The sequence below is a fragment of the Oncorhynchus gorbuscha genome, linkage group LG19 (genome assembly GCF_021184085.1).
Source record: "Oncorhynchus gorbuscha isolate QuinsamMale2020 ecotype Even-year linkage group LG19, OgorEven_v1.0, whole genome shotgun sequence".
Taxonomy (NCBI): Eukaryota; Metazoa; Chordata; class Actinopteri; order Salmoniformes; family Salmonidae; genus Oncorhynchus; species Oncorhynchus gorbuscha.
In genome coordinates this window covers 63,606,858-63,624,445 of record NC_060191.1, presented here as the reverse complement: position 1 = coordinate 63,624,445, position 17,588 = coordinate 63,606,858, and the positions used below count along the sequence as shown (strand labels likewise).

Here is a 17,588-nt window from a genome sequence, read left to right as displayed (position 1 = left end):
AGATATGTTCACATGTATTTATTGTGCAGGGACTTTTATACAGATACATTTTATACACCTAATTTACATAAATTGTGAAATAAATGAATAAGCTAGTGTTCCAACACTCACTTGTTTTTAATGTTGACCTTGGAAGTACTAACAACAGAATTAGACAAAAAGAGCACAATGAGAGCGGTGACAAAAGATACACTATAGTATTATACAATACAATCTATAGTATTATACAATCTATAGTATTATACAATACAATCTATAGTATTATACAATACAATCTATAGTATTATACAATACAATCTATAGTATTATACAATACAATCTATAGTATTATACAATACAATCTATAGTATTATACAATACAATCTATAGTATTATACAATACAATCTATAGTATTATACAATACAATCTATAGTATTATACAATACAATCTATAGTATTATACAATACAATCTATAGTATTATACAATACAATCTATAGTATTATACAATACAATCTATAGTATTATACAATACAATCTATAGTATTATACAATACAATCTATAGTATTATACAATACAATCTATAGTATTATACAATACAATCTATAGTATTATACAATACAATCTATAGTATTATACAATACAATCTATAGTATTATACAATACAATCTATAGTATTATACAATACAATCTATAGTATTATACAATACAATCTATAGTATTATACAATACAATCTATAGTATTATACAATACAATCTATAGTATTATACAATACAATCTATAGTATTATACAATACAATCTATAGTATTATACAATACACTATAGTATTATACAATACAATCTAGTCTAATTTCAGATAGTGTTTCTATATTTTACAAGTTTTATTTTGTTATAGGTCAAATAACTATTGCACTAAATACTTCTGACAAACACAATTCATTCGTTTTTTTAAAACATAAAAACATTCTCTAATACAATCAATAATCAAAAATGTGCAACTGCTCCTCAGTAGTGTCCAAGATAGTGTATACAAACAATACTTAAGAGTGTCCAGGGCCAAACAGAGCAAAAAGTGGAAGAACAGAATCCTAAAACACTGGAGTCATCCTCTCAATGTTATCCCTGTCCCAGGGCGGTAACTAAGGGAGACAGATACTGACCTGCTCTCAGCTACTCAGTGGAAAGGACCTGACAGTGACAACTAATCTACTACTAGCATATATATTGATAGACACGGATACAGGCTAGTGACATGCCTTACAAACACTTAACAGGTACAGATTCAGCCCGTGAAGTAGCACAGATCTAGTATGTTACAATAACTAAGAGTTCAGCACTAAACCGCTGCAGGCAGATATGATCCTGGTTGTTCCTCTGAGCTATTAAAACATGCAGTGTGTGGTGAGGTCCTATACTACTATTCAGTGGAGGTGGTTAAAAGCTGTGGTTGACTAACAGATGGAAAACCGAGGCCTTGAGATGCTGTATTTTATAGGTCACTTTTTCATGACCAGAAGTCTATTTTCACCATTGGCTCTTTTTGTTGGCCAAGCACTAGTCAGATATAGCCAGGCCCCTACATTATAGAAACCACAGCACAGTGTGTGCTGCTATATACGCCTATGGAAGCCATTCTACCAATACCACATACAGGAAAGTTTGATTATTGCACACAAGCACTGAACTTGCAAATGTTGATGAAAATGTATGGGAAACAACTCCAGCATACCCTGAAATCAGTGGATGTTCACTACGACGTGGCACATGATTCTACACTTATTTAACAGAAGACTACAACACACTCTACTTGGGCTCTAAGATGGCTGGTGTCAAGAAGCTCATTTGGGCAGGAGTAGAAAGGCTGAGGAGTGTACAGGGTATTGACATGGTAGAAAACAAACATCAGGAGACTACTATACTAGGTTCCCGACCGTGATTGGATGACCTTTAGACACCAGTAGAAAAAGAGGTGTTACTGTTTGGACAAGCATGGCCCCATGACTCAACCATAATTGCACTGGGGAAGAAATTAGATCGATTTCTGTGTGGAATCGTCCTAAATACGTCCTAACCTCCTACTGTGAGGAAACATGTACTTACATCCCGTCATACGAACACTTCCTGCCAGACATGGTTTCTGCTAAAACACAAAAATAGTGACAAACAGATGACATCCCAGCAACAGAACAAACAACGGGTAGTTGTCAGGGCTCATTCAGTTTGAGTACAAAGCTAAAGGAGAGTTATACAGTAGATGTATCGAAAAACGTACTTTGCAATCACTAGTAAGTAAGCATTTCCTCAGTTACATATAACGCCATACACTAATGACAAGACATTCTCTAATGAAGGCCAAAAAGAGTGCAAGTCCGATAGGAAAGGGAGAATGAGAGTTAGAGAGGAGTAAGCTGGAGCTGCTGTGATGGGTTAGTGTTACTGGGGGGGGGGATCTTCTCTCTTCTGCTCAGGGGGACTGGGACCCTGACCTGTACTGCTTGAAGCTTCCCAGCAGACTCTGGACCCCGATCCTGACCCGGCGGGCCACTGAGTCAGCAGGGGGAGTGGGCAGGCAGGAGCCCAGGCTGGGAGGCCTCGCGTCCAGACACTTCTGGTAGCGCAGCTGAGGACAGAACACAGATATACAACAGGACTCCATCAGTAAAGACACTAAAACACATCAATACTATTCAAGGAAACATTGACAGGCATTCATGAAATGTTCTATATTATAGACAACATATCATCCAGTCTCTCTAGACCACTTAATCATCCATAATGGAGTCCACTGTTCAGTCTGCTGACCCACCATGCAGGCGGCCTGCACCGCCTCACTCAGGCTGGCAGCGTTGGGCTCACACCAGAACATGTGACAGATGAAGTCCCCGGGGCCCTCGGCCATGATGAAGGCAAAGGTGTGGATGTCCTTTCCCACACCCATGAAAGACAGGAACCGCACCCGGCACTCTGACATCACCTCCTCAGTCTGGGGAGGACAGAGGACACAGCATGGTCAGGAGAGAGCCATTCTGACATGACCCCTACTAATACTCTGTGTAACAGAGATGACGGTGTGGATGGGTTAGTTAGTAACTACCTCTCTGGTGAGGATGGTGAGAGTGGCAGGGGCCACGTTGACAGAGACGGGGGTCCAATCCTGCTTCCTTGTGCTGTTCATTGCAGCCGCCAAAGCATCATTGATTGTGTCCACACCTAGGAGACGAGAACGTTCTACTGTTAACAGTATCCTCAAGGTAAACTGCGTGGGAGGAGCCATGTATGCAGTGAAGCAAAACACAGTCCCACACAGAGCACTGCCAGATGTTTTACTGCACAGATATAAATGACCAAAAGTTTGTGGACACCTGCTCATCGAACATCTTATTCCAAAATCATGGACATTAATATGGAATTGGTCCCCCCCCCCTTTGCTGCTATAACAGCCTCCACTCTTCTGGGAAGGCTTTCCACTAGATGTTTGAACATTGCTGCAGGGACTTACTTCGATTCAGCCACAAGAGCATTAGTGAGGTCGGGCACTGATGTTGGGCGATTAGGCCTGGCTTAGAGAGTCTGCGTTCCAATTCATCCCAAAGGTGTTTGATGGGGTTGAGGTCAGGGCTCTGTGCAGGTCAGCCAAGTTCTTCCATAATGATCTCGACAAACAATTTCTGTATGGTCCTCGCTTTGTGCACAGGGCATTGTCATGTTGAAACAGGTAAGGGCCTTCCCCAAACTGTTGCCACAAAGTTGGAAGCACAGAATCGTCTAGAATGTCATTGTATGCTGTAGCATTAAGATTTCTCTTCACTGGAACTAAGGGGCCTGAACCATGAAAAACATTATTCCTCCTCCACCAAACTTTACAGGTGACACTATGCATTTGGGGCAGGTAGAGTTCCCCTGGCATTCGCCAAACCCAGATTCGCCTGTCAGACTGCCAGATGGTGAAGCGTGATTCATCACTCAAGAAAATGCGCTTCCACTGCTCCAGAGTCCATTGGCGGCGAGCTTTACACCACTCCAGCCGACGTTTGGTATTGAGTATGGTGATCTTAGGATGGTGTGCGGCTGCTCGGTCATGAAAACCCATTTCATTAAGCTCTCGAATGACAGTTATAGCACTGACATTGCTTCCAGAGGCAGTTTGGAACTCAGTGGTGAGTGTTGCAACAAAGGACAGATGATTTTTATGCGCTTCAGCAGTTGGCAGCCATGTTCTGTGAGCTTGTGTGGCCTACCACGTCCCGACTGAGCCGTTGTTGCTCCTAAACATTTCCACTTCAAAATAAAAGCACTTACAGTTGACCGGGGCAGCTGTGACAAGGCAGAAATTTGACAGATTCTATGTTGGTGCCACGTTGAAAGTCACAGAGCTCTTCAGTAAGGCCATTCTACTGCCAATGTTTGAGTATGGAGATTGCATGGCTGTGTGCTCGATTTTATACAGCTATCAGCAACGGGTGTGGCTGGAATCCACTAATTTGAAGCGGTGTCCACATACTTTTGTATATATAGTGTATTTACCAAACAACTAAGTAAATAAAATATTTTCTTACCCATGCGTCCCTTACCTACAGGCTTGGACACAGGTACGTTACCAAGGTAATACACAAGGAAACGTTGGAAATTCTCATTTTTTGGAACGGGAAACTCTGCAAAGGAAGAAAATGTGAAGGGAGTTAGTGTCTAGTGTTGAACGTCTGTTATAAAATTAACTCTATAACAGGGGTTACCTTGAGCAGGGATCTCCATGGGTTTGCACTGGTCATAATTGTACCTGCTCAGAAATGGCTTGGATAGCTTCCTCTCTGTCATTATCTGAATGTACAGAGAGAGAAAGACATGGTCAAGTCATCATGAAATGAGTCATTCCACAGGAAATAGTATATTAGATACAGTACCAGTCAGAAGTTTGAGAACACCTACTCATTCAAGGGTTTTTCTATAGTTTTACTATTTTCTACATTGTAGAATAGTAATGAAGACATCAAAACTATGAAATAACACATATGGAATCATATAGTAACCAAAAGGGTTTCATTTAAATATATTTGAGATTCTTCGAATGGCCAACCTTTGCCTTGATGACAGCTTTGCACAGGCAAAGGGTGGCTATTTGAAGAATCTCAAATATAAAATATATTTAGATTTTTTTTTAAACACTTTTTTAGTTATTACATGATTCCATGTGTTATTTCATAGTTTTGATGTCTTCACTATTATTCTACAATGTAGAAAACAGTAAAAATATAGAAAAACCCTTGAATAAGTAGCTGTTCTAAAACTTTGGAACAGCAGTGTATGTGACATAGAAGACATAGAAGAATCACCCTGGAACACATCTCATGCAGACTGGTGGCGATGTTCTTGGCAGGTGAGTCACAGCGGAACACGTGACACTTGAGTACCTGGGTCAGGTTGTCTCGCGCGACATAAGCAAAGTCTCTGTTGTAACAAATACAGAGAAGTACACCATTTACATATTGGTACATGAACCAAATGCATTTCTCGAAATTGAATGATAGCAACAGACAAGAAAAACTGAAAAAACAAAAATTATTGCAATGAATCATGTTAGATATGACAATACAATCAATTAAACTATATGTAGGAAAAACACCATGGGACATTAGAGCATAAAGACCAAAGAGAAATGTGTACAATACCTTTCCCTGTATAGGGCAGCAAAATGCAGCATGAAAATAAATAATGGACAGTTAAATCACAGTTATTACAAAAACACTAGTCGAAAATGGAAATCTGATATTAAGTGAATGCCAATGCCTTGAAAGTAAATGTAATTGCAATACGATGGACAACCCACCAGAGGGCAGTGGTGTCTCAGGGTTGCAGTATTTGAACATGCCATTGGATTCATAGGCTGCATTTACAAAAGCAGCCCAATTCAGACCTGTTTTGAACTAATTGGTCTTTTTACTAATCAGTTCAGCTTTAAAAAGATCTGATGACCAATTAGATGAAAAAAGATCAGAACTGGGCTGTCTGTGTACATGCAGCCTTAAATGACTCACAGTTTTTCAATGGGCAAATAAGTGGAAAACAGACCCACATCCAGAGGTCTAGGATGGGAAAACTCGACCCTAAGGCATGAAAACTAATATGTTTTGGTAATACCTAAAGTTGCAATATTTAATTTATTTGGTAGATTTGACCAAATTCACATAGAAAAGTGTTATACATCTCATTTGGATTGAAAGCGAGTCTAAGAAGCGGCAAGATCTATTGCATTTGCTCCATTTCTATGCTTCCCGTGCTTCGTTTTTGCATCTTTTACTTTCGGTTTTGTACCCCAGTTTCAAACAGCTGAAAACACAATACTTTTAGTTATGGAAAATATATTTCACTGCGGTTTAGATGGTACAATGATTCTCTACACCAGTGGTTCCCAAACGTTTTATAGTCCCGTACCCCTTCAAACATTCAACCTCCAGCTGCGTACCCCCTCTAGCACCAGGGTCAGCGCACTCTCAAATGTTGTTTTTTTACATCATTGAAAGCCTGCCACACACACACACTACATTTAGTAAACGTAAGAATGAGTGTGAGTTTCTTACAACCCGGCTAGTGGGAAGTGACAAAGAGCTCTTATAGGACCAGGGCACAAATAATAATAAATAATTTTGCTCTTTATTTAGCCATCTTACATATAAAACCTTATTTGTTCATCAAAAATGGTGAATAACTCACCACAGGTTAATGAGAAGGTGTGCTTGAAAGGATGCACATAACTCTGCAATGTTGGTTTGTATTGGAGAGAGTCTCATTTTCCACACACAGTCTGTGGCTATATTTAGTTTTCATGCTAGTGAGGGCCGTGAATCCACTCTCACATAGGTACGTGGTTACAAAGGGCACCAGTGCCTTAACAGCGTGATTTTCCAAGGTAGGATACTCTGAGTACAGCCCAATCCAGAAATCTGACAGTGGCTTCTGATTCAATTCAGTTGTCACAGAACCGCTTGTTTCAATGAGGCTCTCTTGTTCAGATATCGGTAAGTGGAGGACTGGAGGCAGGGCATTAAAGGGATAACGAATCCAGTTGTTTGTGTCGTCCGTTTCGGGAAAGTCCCTGCGTAATTGCACACCCAGCTCACTCGGGTGCTTCGCTATATCACATTTGACATTGTCCGTAAGCTTGAGTTCATATTATTTTTTGTGTGCAAAAAGCCTCCTGAGGTTGAAGAGGCGCTGCTGCGCCTTCTTCACGATGCTGTCTGTGTGGGTGGACCAATTCAGTTTGTCTGTGATGTGTATGCCGAGGAACTTAAAACTTGCTACCCTCTCCACTACTGTTCCATCGATGTGAATAGGGAGGTGTTCCCTCTGCTGTTTCCTGAAGTCCACAATCATCTCCTTAGTTTTGTTGACGTTGAGTGTGAGGTTATTTTCCTGACACCACACTCCGAGGGCCCTCACCTCCTCCCTGTAGGCCGTCTCGTCATTGTTGGTAATCAAGCACTGTTGTGTCGTCCGCAAACTTGATGATTGAGTTGGAGGCGTGCGTGGCCACGCAGTCGTGGATGAACAGGGAGTACAGGAGAGGGCTCAGAACGCACCCTTGTGGGGCCCCAGTGTTGAAGATCAGCGGGGTGGAGATGTTGTTGCCTACCCTCACCACCTGGGGGAGGCTCGTCATCAGGAAGTCCAGTACCCAGTTGCACAGGGCGGGGTCGAGACCCAGGGTCTCGAGCTTGATGACGAGCTTGGAGGGTACTACGGTGTTAAATGCTGAGCTGTAGTCGATGAACAGCATTCTCACATAGGTATTCTTCTTGTCCAGATGGGTTAGAGCAGTGTGCAGTGTGGTTGAGATTGCATCGTCTGTGGACCTATTTGGGCGGTAAGCAAATTGGAGTGGGTCTAGGGTGTCAGGTAGGGTGGAGGTGATATGGTCCTTGACTAGTCTCTCAAAGCACTTCTTGGGAACAGGAACAATGGTTGCCCTCTTGAAGCATGTGGGAACAGCAGACTGGGATAGATTGATTGAATATGTCCGTAAACACACCAGCCAGCTGGTCTGCGCATGGTCTGAGGGCGCGGCTGGGGATGCCGTCTGGGCCTGCAGCCTTGCGAGGGTTAACACATTTAAATGTTTTACTCACCTCTGCTGCAGTGAAGGAGAGGCCGCATGTTTTGGTTGCAGGCCGTGTCAGTGGCACTGTATTGTCCTCAAAGCGGGCAAAAAAGTTATTTCGTCTGCCTGGGAGCAAGACATCCTGGTCCGTGACGGGGCTGGTTTTCATTTTGTAATCCGTGATTGACTGTAGACCCTGCCACATACCTCTTGTGTCTGAGCTGTTGAATTGAGATTCTACTTTGTCTCTATACTGACGCTTAGCTTGTTTGATTGCCTTGCGGAGGGCATAGCTACACTGTTTGTATTCGGTCATATTTCCGGTCACCTTGCCCTGATTAAAAGCAGTGGTTCGCGCTTTCAGTTTCACGCGAATGCTGCCATCAATCCACTGTTTCTGGTTTGGGAATGTTTTAATCATTGCTATGGGAACGACATCTTCAACACACGTTCTAATGAACTCGCACACCGAATCAGCGTATTCGTCAATGTTGTTGTCTGACGCAATACGAAACATATCCCAGTCCACGTGATGGAAGCAGTCTTGGAGTGTGGAATCAGATTGGTCGGACCAGCGTTGGACAGACCTCAGAGTGGGAGCTTCTTGTTTTAGTTTCTGTCTGTAGGCAGGGATCAGCAAAATGGAGTCGTGGTCAGCTTTTCCGACGGGAGGGCGGGGCAGGGCCTTATATGCGTTGCGGAAGTTAGAATAGCAGTGATCCAAGGTTTTGCCAGCCCTGGTTGCACAATCGATATGCTAATACAATTTAGGGAGTCTTGTTTTCAGATTAGCCTTGTTAAAATCCCCAGCTACAATGAATGCAGCCTAATAAATAAAGTTTGTTCAGAGCCATCGATGTGTCTGCTTGGGGGGGAATAGATATTGTGATTATAATCGAAGATAATTCCCTTGGTAGATAACGCAGTCTACATTTGATTGAGGAATTATAAATCAGGTGAACAGAAGGACTTGAGTTCCTGTATTATTTTGTGACCACACCACTTCTCGTTAGCAATAAGGCATACACCCCCGCCCCTCTTCTTACCAGTAAGATGTTTTTTTCTGTCGGCGCGATGCATGGAGAAACCAGCTGGCTGCACCGACTCCGATAGCATCTCTCCAGTGAGCCATGTTTCCATGAAGCAAAGAACGTTACAGTCTCTGATGTCCCTCTGGAATGCTACCCTTGCTCGGATTTCATCAACCTTGTTGTCAAGAGACTGGACATTGGCGAGAAGTATACTGGGGAGTGGTGCACGATGAGCCCGTCTCCGGTGTCTGACCAGAAGACCGCTACGTTTCCCTCTTTTACGAAGTCGTTTTTTGGGGTCGCCGGCTGGGATCCATTCCGTTGTCCTGGGTGAAAGGCAGAACACAGGATCCGCTTCGCGAAAGTCATATTCTTGGTCGTACTGATGGTGAGTTGACGCTGCTCTTATATTTAGTAGTTCTTCTCGACTGTATGTAATGAAACCTAAGATGACCTGGGGTACTAATGTAAGAAATAACAGGTAAAAAAACTGCATAGTTTCCTAGGAACGTGAAGCGAGGCGGCCATCTCTGTCAGCACCAGAAGTCTCTCGATTTAAAAAAAAACTATACTTTGCCCCTTGATAACCAGTGCACTTCTGTATGTTGTAAAGGCGTTACGTGGTCACTGCCCATATCATTGCATAATGAAGAAAATACACAAGAGTTCAGGGACTTTGCTTTAACAAAGTGAACCATTTTCACTGTAGTGTCCAAAACGTCTTTCAAGCTGTCAGGCATTCCCTGAGCAGCAAGAACCTCTCGACGAGACGGCCTACAGGGAAGAGGTGAGGGCCCTCGGAGTGTGGTGTCAGGCATTCCCTTAGCAGCAAGAACCTCTCGACGAGACGGCCTACAGGGAAGAGGTGAGGGCCCTCGGAGTGTGGTGTCAGGCATTCCCTTAGCAGCAAGAACCTCTCGACGAGACGGCCTACAGGGAGGAGGTGAGGGCCCTCGGAGTGTGGTGTCAGGCATTCCCTTAGCAGCAAGAACCTCTCGACGAGACGGCCTACAGGGAGGAGGTGAGGGCCCTCGGAGTGTGGTGTCAGGAAAATAACCTCACACTCAACATCAACAAAACAAAGGAGATGATCGTGGACTTCAGGAAACAGCAGAGGGAGCACCCCTCTATCCACATTGACGGGACAGTAGTGGAGAGGGTAGAACGTTTTAAGTTCCCCGGCGTACACATCATGGACAAACTAAAATGGTCGAACCACACAAACAGCGTGGTGAAGAAGGCGCAGCAGCACAAACCTTTACAGATGCACAATCAAGAGCATCCTGTCGGGCTGTATCACCGCCTGGTACGGCAACTGCTCCGCCCACAACTGTAAGGCTCTCCAGAGGGTAGTGAGATCTGCACAACGCATCACCGGGGGCAAACTACCTGCCCTCCAGGACACCTACACCTCCCGATGTCACAGGAAGGCCATAAAGATCATCAAGGACAACAACCACCCGAGCCACTGCCTGTTCACCCCGCTATCATCCAGAAGGCGAGGTCAGTACAGGTGCATCAAAGCAGGGACTGAGAGACTGAAAAACAGCTTCTATCTCAAGGCCATCAGACTGTTAAACAGCCTCCACTAACATTGAGTGGCTGCTGCGGCCTTTACTGACTCAACTCCAGCCACTTTAATAATGGAAAAATGTATGTAATAAATGTATCACTAGCCACTTTAAAAATGCCACTTTTATATGTTTACATACCCTACCATACTCAACTCATATGTATATACTGTACTCTATACCATCACTCAATCATATATTTTTTTACGTACATATTCTTATTCATTCCTTTACACTTGTGTGTATAAGGTAGTTGTTGTGAAATTGTTAGGTTAAGATTACTCGTTGGATATTACTGCATTGTCGCAACTAGAAGCACAAGCATTTTGCTACACTCACATTAAAATCAGCTAACCATGTGTATGTGACAAATAACATTTGATTTGATTTGCATGGTACCCAAGTGGTGTCGGGAGCAACTGCTTGCACGGGCATTACCACTCCACTATGTCTCCCTGTCATGGCTTTTGCACCATCAGTACAGATCCCAACATGAGCAGCAGCTCCGTTTGGCTACATAGAGACCATTAGTGGAATTCCTGCAGTTAATGTGAATGGATGTTCATTATTTGACTAGGCTGCTTGTATTTGACATTGTGTTATTTCGCTCAACACTAGATGGTTAAAAAAAATGGACAGTGAAATGAGGCAACTCAGGCCAAAAAATATATAAATCATCCAAATGTATAGATATCCCCGTTGGAAAACGTACCCCCGACGGAACTGCAATACCTGCTTGTTTTGTCACAAACTGAAATTAGGTCAACTATTTGAATTTTAGCAATGAGGAATGATTTCTGAACCTTTAAGAAAATGGAACAAATGACCAGCTATTATGTAATTCCCAGTGCCAAATATATTTTAATAGGTGTGGATGGTCATGAAGTAATAGTAAGTTGACTGCTAAGACTAGATAGACAATCAACTAACAAAAAGCGCTAAATAAAAACTATATAAAATAGTACAATTTCTAAAGAGTTAAAACAGCATTTTCTGTTCCTGTAAAAGTAGCTACACCACTTAACTGACTGCCACAGTAGTGCAGATGTGGTGCCAAACAGCGTCTGGTTGTTCTGGTGGACACTGACCTGCCGTTGTCTCGGCCCACGCCCCACACGCGGATGCTGGCGATGGGCTGCGAGTGCAGCAGAGTCTGTCCCAGTGGGTCGATCAGATTCATAGTGTCATTCTGCAGGACCATCAGCATGTCCTTACCCTGGTAACACAACACAAACATATCACGATCCTCCTGAAGCACCACCATGCACAGCAAATTGAATGACATTGAAATGTAATTTGATAGATTGCTATGTGCCCATCTGTGCTACAACTAATAATACTCTAGCAAACAACTGTTGGACTTGATCCGGGTTTAGATGAAGAGACATTCCCAAGCAGTGGTCCATATGGATGAATATAATTACTCTGATATTCAACATTATTCAACACAGAGCAGTTGCAGGGAATAGCAGTCAATGTGAGAGGTAATTGCTTCAGTTGCTGGGTAAAAAAAAAAATACAAAGCAAGGTAAACAGAGGGTCTTCGCCCAAACATCAACCCCATCACTAGGCTCTTCCCCCAGACAGGAAGAGCCCACCCCAGTCCCTTTCTGTGGCCCTGCTCCTCAGACTCACCTCTCCCCAGATGCCAGCAGTGTCGTGGAGGTTGTGTTTATGGTAGGACAGCTGTCTAATGCAGTTGTTGACAGCCACGCTGCTCTTTCCCGGTGCCATGTCCTCCTCAGACATCTCCACCCAGCCCAGAGAGCGCACGGCAAAATACTGCCATAGCAAATAGAGGCCGGAGAGAACACAGGACGGGCCAGAGAGAGACAGATGAACCGACAAACGAAGTCCAATTAGGAAAGTGAAGAGTAGTTGTACGTTAACAGGGAAGGGACAGACAGATGACTAGTCTTCCTGCCTCAACGTTTTAGTGAGAGTAAATGTGATTTTCAAATTTACCTTAGCCTCCAGGTCAGTGCCATGGGGATCAAGTTTCTCCTCTTCCTCATATTGGGAACAGCTATAAGACAGTTATCAGTCCGTTATCATTTGAGAAAGAACAAGAGGGAGAAATGAGGGTTTAAGAGTGTTTTGGCTGAGAATGAGATGGCTTATCACATAACGCACGAGCACATGACTTACTTGAGGTTGATGGATGCATAGCGCAGGGTTGCCCCTTCAAACTCCTTCAGGCTCTGGTCAGATGCCACCTCTCCCTCCTGCAATCACCAAGAAGACAATGAATTAGTCAATTCATCAACACCAAGTTGATAAAAATCCTAATGTGCTGCTTTCTAAACTCTGTTTCTAAAACTGAAATATTGACGGTTGAAGCGATGAAATGTCAAGTGCTTCTGCTTTTCTGTCTACTATTTCCCACATAACAATGGTTTATCTGTTGGGAGGGTTTACATTGAGTATGTTTCAATGAATAATCAATGAATAATCGGAGACATAAAAAACACTTTCCATACACATGAAAATAATGATTCTCTTTTTACTGTGTTGTCAGTGTTAAAGGATATCCTGAATGTGAGGTCTTGGCCATGTCCTGATTCTCATTCGTATTTATTCATATTCATGCTGGCCCTTACCTTCCACAGCTCTCCATCACTAGTCCCTTCATCTGGGTTAGAGAGGTCCCCCCATGTTTCCTAGTAGTCAGACAAAAACATGACATTTTTCTCAAAATAGTCTTAATTGGGAGAGCATAGATCAGAACATATACAGTACATCCGGAAAGGATTCAGACCCCTCCACTTTCCCTCATGTTGTTACGTTACAGCCTTATTCTACAATGGATTGGCCATGTTCTGTTATAATCTCCACCCGGCACAGCCAGAAGAGGACGGGCCACCCCACATATGCTCTCTCTAATTCTCTCTTTCTTTCTCTCTCTCTCTTGGAGGACCTGAGCCCTAGGACCGTGCCCCAGGACTACCTGACATGATGACTCCTTGCTGTCCCCGGTCCACCTGACTGTGCTGCTGCTCCAGTTTCAACTGTTCTGCCTTGTTATTATTCGACCATGATGGTCATTTATGAACATTTGAACATCTTGGCCATGTTCTGTTATAATCTCCACCCGGCACAGCCAGAAGAGGACTGGCCACCCCACATAGCCTGGTTCCTCTCTAGGTTTCTTCCTAGGTTTTGGCCTTTCTAGGGAGTTTTTCCTAGCCACCGTGCTTTTACACCTGCATTGCTTGCTGTTTGGGGTTTTAGGCTGGGTTTCTGTACAGCACTTTGAGATATCAGCTGATGTACGAAGGGCTATATAAATACATTTGATTTGATTTGGATGAAATGTTTCTTTATCAATCTACACACAATACCCCATAAGACATTTTAGCTAATTTATACAAAATAGAAAACAGAAATACCTTATTTACATAAGTATCATTCAGCTATGATACTCGAAATTGAGCTCAGATCTATCCTGTTTTCATTGATCAACCTTGAGATGTTTCTACAACTTGATTGGAGTCCACTTGTGGTAAATTCAATTGATTTGACATGATTTGGAAAGGCACACACCTGACAATATAAGGTCCTACAGTTGACAGTGCATGTCAGAGCAAAAGCTAAGCCATGAGGTTGAAGGAATTGTCCATATAGCTCCGAGACAGGATTGTGACGAGGCACAGATCTGGGGAAGGGTACCAAAAAATGTCTGCAGCATTGAAAGTCCCCAAAAGCACAGTGGCCTCCATCATTCTTAAAACAGAAAAAGTCTGGAACCACCAAGAATCTTTCTAGAGCTGGCCGCCCAGCAAAACTTAGCAATAGGGGGAGAAGGGCCTTGGTCAGAGAGGTGAACAAGATGGTCACTGACAGAGCTCCAGAGTTCCTCTGTGGAGATGGGATACCTTCCAGAAAGACAACCATCTCTGCAGCACTCCACTTTATGGTAGAGTGGCCAGACGGAAGCCACTCCTCAGTAAAAGGCACATCACAGCCCACTTGGAGTTTGCCAAAAGGCACCTAAAGGATCCTCAGACCATGAGAAACAAGATTCTCTGGTCTGACGAAACCAAGATTGAACTCTTTGGCTTGAATACCAAGCATCACATCTGGAGGAAACCTGGCAACATCCCTACGGTGAAGCATGATGGTAGCAGCATCATGCTGTGGGGATGTTATTCAGCACCAGAGACTGGGAGACTAGTCAGTATTGAGGGAAAGATGAACTGAGTAAAGTACTGAGAGATCCTTGATGAAAACCTGCTTCAGAGTGCTTAGGACCTCAGACTGTGGGGGAAGGTTCACCTTCCGACAGGACAACAACCCGAAGCACACAACCAAGACAACGCAGCAGTTGCTTCATGGACAAGTCTCTGAATGTCCTTGCGTGGCCCAGCCAGAGCCCGGACTTAAACCCAATCGAACAACTCTGGAGAGACCTGAAAATAGCTGTGTAGCGACTCTCCCCATCCAACCTGACAGAGCTTGAGAGGATCTGCAGAGATGAATGGGAGAAACTCCCCAAATACAGGTGTGCCAAGCTTGGAGCGGCATACTCAAGACTCAAGGCTGTAATCTCTGCCAAAGGTGCTTCAACAAAGTACTGAGTAAAAGGTCTGAATACTTGTGTAAATGTGATATCAGTTTATGTATACATTTGCAAAATAAACACATCATCCCTAAGGCCTATGGGTTAGATCTCACCTCTGGCTCTTCCTCACAGGGTGTTGTCTCCAGGGACATACTGGAGGACATCATGGAGTCTCCCACCTTGTCCAGAGGGGAGGGAGGCTCCCACTGAGTAGTGCCAGTAGGGATGTGCCAATAATAGGTACCTGAAGTGTCTCGAACCCGCATCCACCCAGAGGGTAGGTCTGTGTCCGCCTCAAAGGCCTCCGAGTCCCAGAAGGACTCTGTGTGGAGAGAAGGGGAGGGTTAGAACGAGGAGTCTTAACGTTGCTTGCAACATGAGAAGCACTTGTTATGTTAGACTAGACAATAATCATTATTGTTGTTCCAACAAAACAGTCACACAGCTGATTTCAACAAACACGCCCATACCTTTGTTTTCATTTGGAGGGCTTTCAACAGTGCTTTCCTGAGACAGTGCTGACCAGTTGGTTTCTTCATCACTTGGTGTTCCATTCACATTAGAGAACAGCAGACAGGGATTTCTAGACACCCCACTTCCCTCTCTTTCAGCCTCTGCATCCCTCTGCTTGGACTCCCTCTCTTCCTCTATAAGACTGCCGGCCTCTTCATCTGCCTCAGATGAATCTTCCTTCTCTTTGTCGTCTTCTTCGCCTTCATCATCTTTATCCTCTGCAGACACCAGGGTGTTGATGAGTAGTGGCTCTTTCAGGATGGCATTGGACTCTTCTTCCTTCAGGCCCAGGGTCTTGGTGGTCTTGGGAGATTTGGTCTGCTCCTCGTTCCTCTGCTGCTCCCCCTCCTCCTCGTTGGTGTTATGAGGAGAGAAGTCCTCCTGGTTCCCATTCTGGTCCTGGTCCTGATGTTTCTCGGCTACTTTCCTCAGTTGGTTCTTGCCCTCCTTGACCCACTTAGCATTGTTGCCATCTGTGGATTCTTGGTCACTCCAAAGGCCGCTGTCATTCAATTTGTTTTTCAGCACTTCATCTTGATGTTGGTTGTTGGCTACATGATAAGATACGTCATCATCATCATGGCCACCCATGGTACTATACAGCAGCTCTGAAGGGAATCGAGGAGGGTATGGTTAGAGAGAAAATAGATAGCTAAGGCAAAGGCATTTTGCCCATCTGATCACTCGAATGTTTAGTTACCAGTCAGTTTGAGACAAGTGACCTGGCTGGCTAGCCAACTGTTTGACATTGTAACGTTAACGTTAGTACGTTAGCAAGGTAAATGTAATGTTAGCAAGCTAGCTCGCTACACGGCCTAACTAGCATTGACTCATTAAATCGAAGTTAGAAAATAGCTAGCTAGTAAGCTAGGTAGCTAACGTTAACTGCGCCATTAGCTAGCTACATTGAGATATGACACATCGCTACGCTAGACAGCTGGCTAACTTACTAGCTAATATTAGTTGGCTCGGCCTCTCTAGCTGTCTCACTAGTTACTAATTTAGCAAGCCATCAATAACAATGTAAATGACATGACCATGTCAAGAGTTAGATACTGCATTGTTGCTAATTTAACATACCAACGGTGGTTCAAGCTAACGTTAAATCAACTAAAAGGCAAGCTAGGAGGCTTCGTTAGCCTCCTTGCTAGCTAGGTGACCATCTGAAATAACATGCATCATCCGCCATCAACCCATAATAATATGGCCATAATTGGTACACGAGCACAAAGAACAGCAATTCAACATGTGCACCATTAGATACCAAATCTACTTACTTCTGCTGTATGTGTCCTTCGATCAAATATATTCTCGTTATTGTTACATATTTACACAATCATTTATGAAGGCGGAGATGGGTCGTTTATCTGGATTCCCAGCAGATGCTGATGCTGCGGTGTTGTGCAGAGTTGTGACAGACGTTTTGGTGTTGGGGGGCGTACATCACGAATTTGTCAATGTGTTGCCTCGTACGGATGGATCTCTGACTCAACCATCTTATGATTATTATGATGATAAAAAAAAGTTGTAACCTTTATTTTACTAGCCAAGTCAGTTAAGAACAACAAATCTTATTTACAATGACTTCCAAGCCCGGACGACGCTGGGCCAATTGTGCGCCGCCCTAATAAAACTCCCAATCACGGTCGGATGTGAAACAGCCTGGATTCGAGCCAGGGACTGTAGTGACGCCTCTTGCACTGAGATGCAGTGCCTTAGACCGCTTCGCACTCGGGAGCTATGATCGCTGATCGGAGTCTACAGAATGCATTATCAAAAGAGATTTAAATAGGTATTTTAGTACTAAATCAATGACACAGAGGACCTAATAAAAA

General features: G+C 43.6%; 1 protein-coding gene across 4 annotated transcripts; it reads right to left on the bottom strand.

Moving 5' to 3' along the window:
- Positions 1–3: 3 nt before the first annotated feature.
- On the bottom strand, positions 4–17,337 carry LOC124005781 (amyloid beta precursor protein binding family B member 1-like). 4 transcript variants are annotated; one of them, XM_046315324.1, is made up of 15 exons: positions 17,031–17,337; positions 15,711–16,361; positions 15,354–15,562; positions 13,280–13,339; positions 12,828–12,904; positions 12,645–12,705; positions 12,315–12,461; positions 11,768–11,895; positions 5,649–5,654; positions 5,313–5,427; positions 4,716–4,800; positions 4,539–4,634; positions 3,077–3,192; positions 2,789–2,965; positions 4–2,602 (listed from the first exon to the last, which is right to left on the bottom strand). In XM_046315324.1, exons 2-15 carry the CDS (start codon positions 16,342–16,344, stop codon positions 2,447–2,449), a joined length of 2,067 nt encoding a protein of 688 aa, XP_046171280.1. In that variant the 5' UTR covers positions 16,345–16,361; positions 17,031–17,337; the 3' UTR covers positions 4–2,446. The 4 variants fall into 4 exon arrangements, with proteins under 4 accessions (XP_046171280.1, XP_046171282.1, XP_046171283.1 ...); XM_046315326.1 differs by having other exon boundaries at positions 4,554–4,634; XM_046315327.1 differs by lacking the exon at positions 5,649–5,654 and having other exon boundaries at positions 4,554–4,634.
- Positions 17,338–17,588: the final 251 nt, after the last annotated feature.

What these genes read in the sequence shown, in the direction of transcription:
- LOC124005781 (XM_046315324.1), bottom strand. Translation starts at nt 16,344, where the DNA reads ATGGGTGGCCATGATGATGATGACGTATCTTATCATGTAGCCAACAAC. An exon ending in TATGCATCCATCAACCTCAA is followed by an intron (nt 12,706 to 12,827) that starts GTAAGTCATGTG and finishes ACTGTCTTATAG; the next exon opens with CTGTTCCCAATATGAGGAAG. An exon ending in TGCATGAGATGTGTTCCAGG is followed by an intron (nt 4,801 to 5,312) that starts GTGATTCTTCTA and finishes CTGTACATTCAG; the next exon opens with ATAATGACAGAGAGGAAGCT.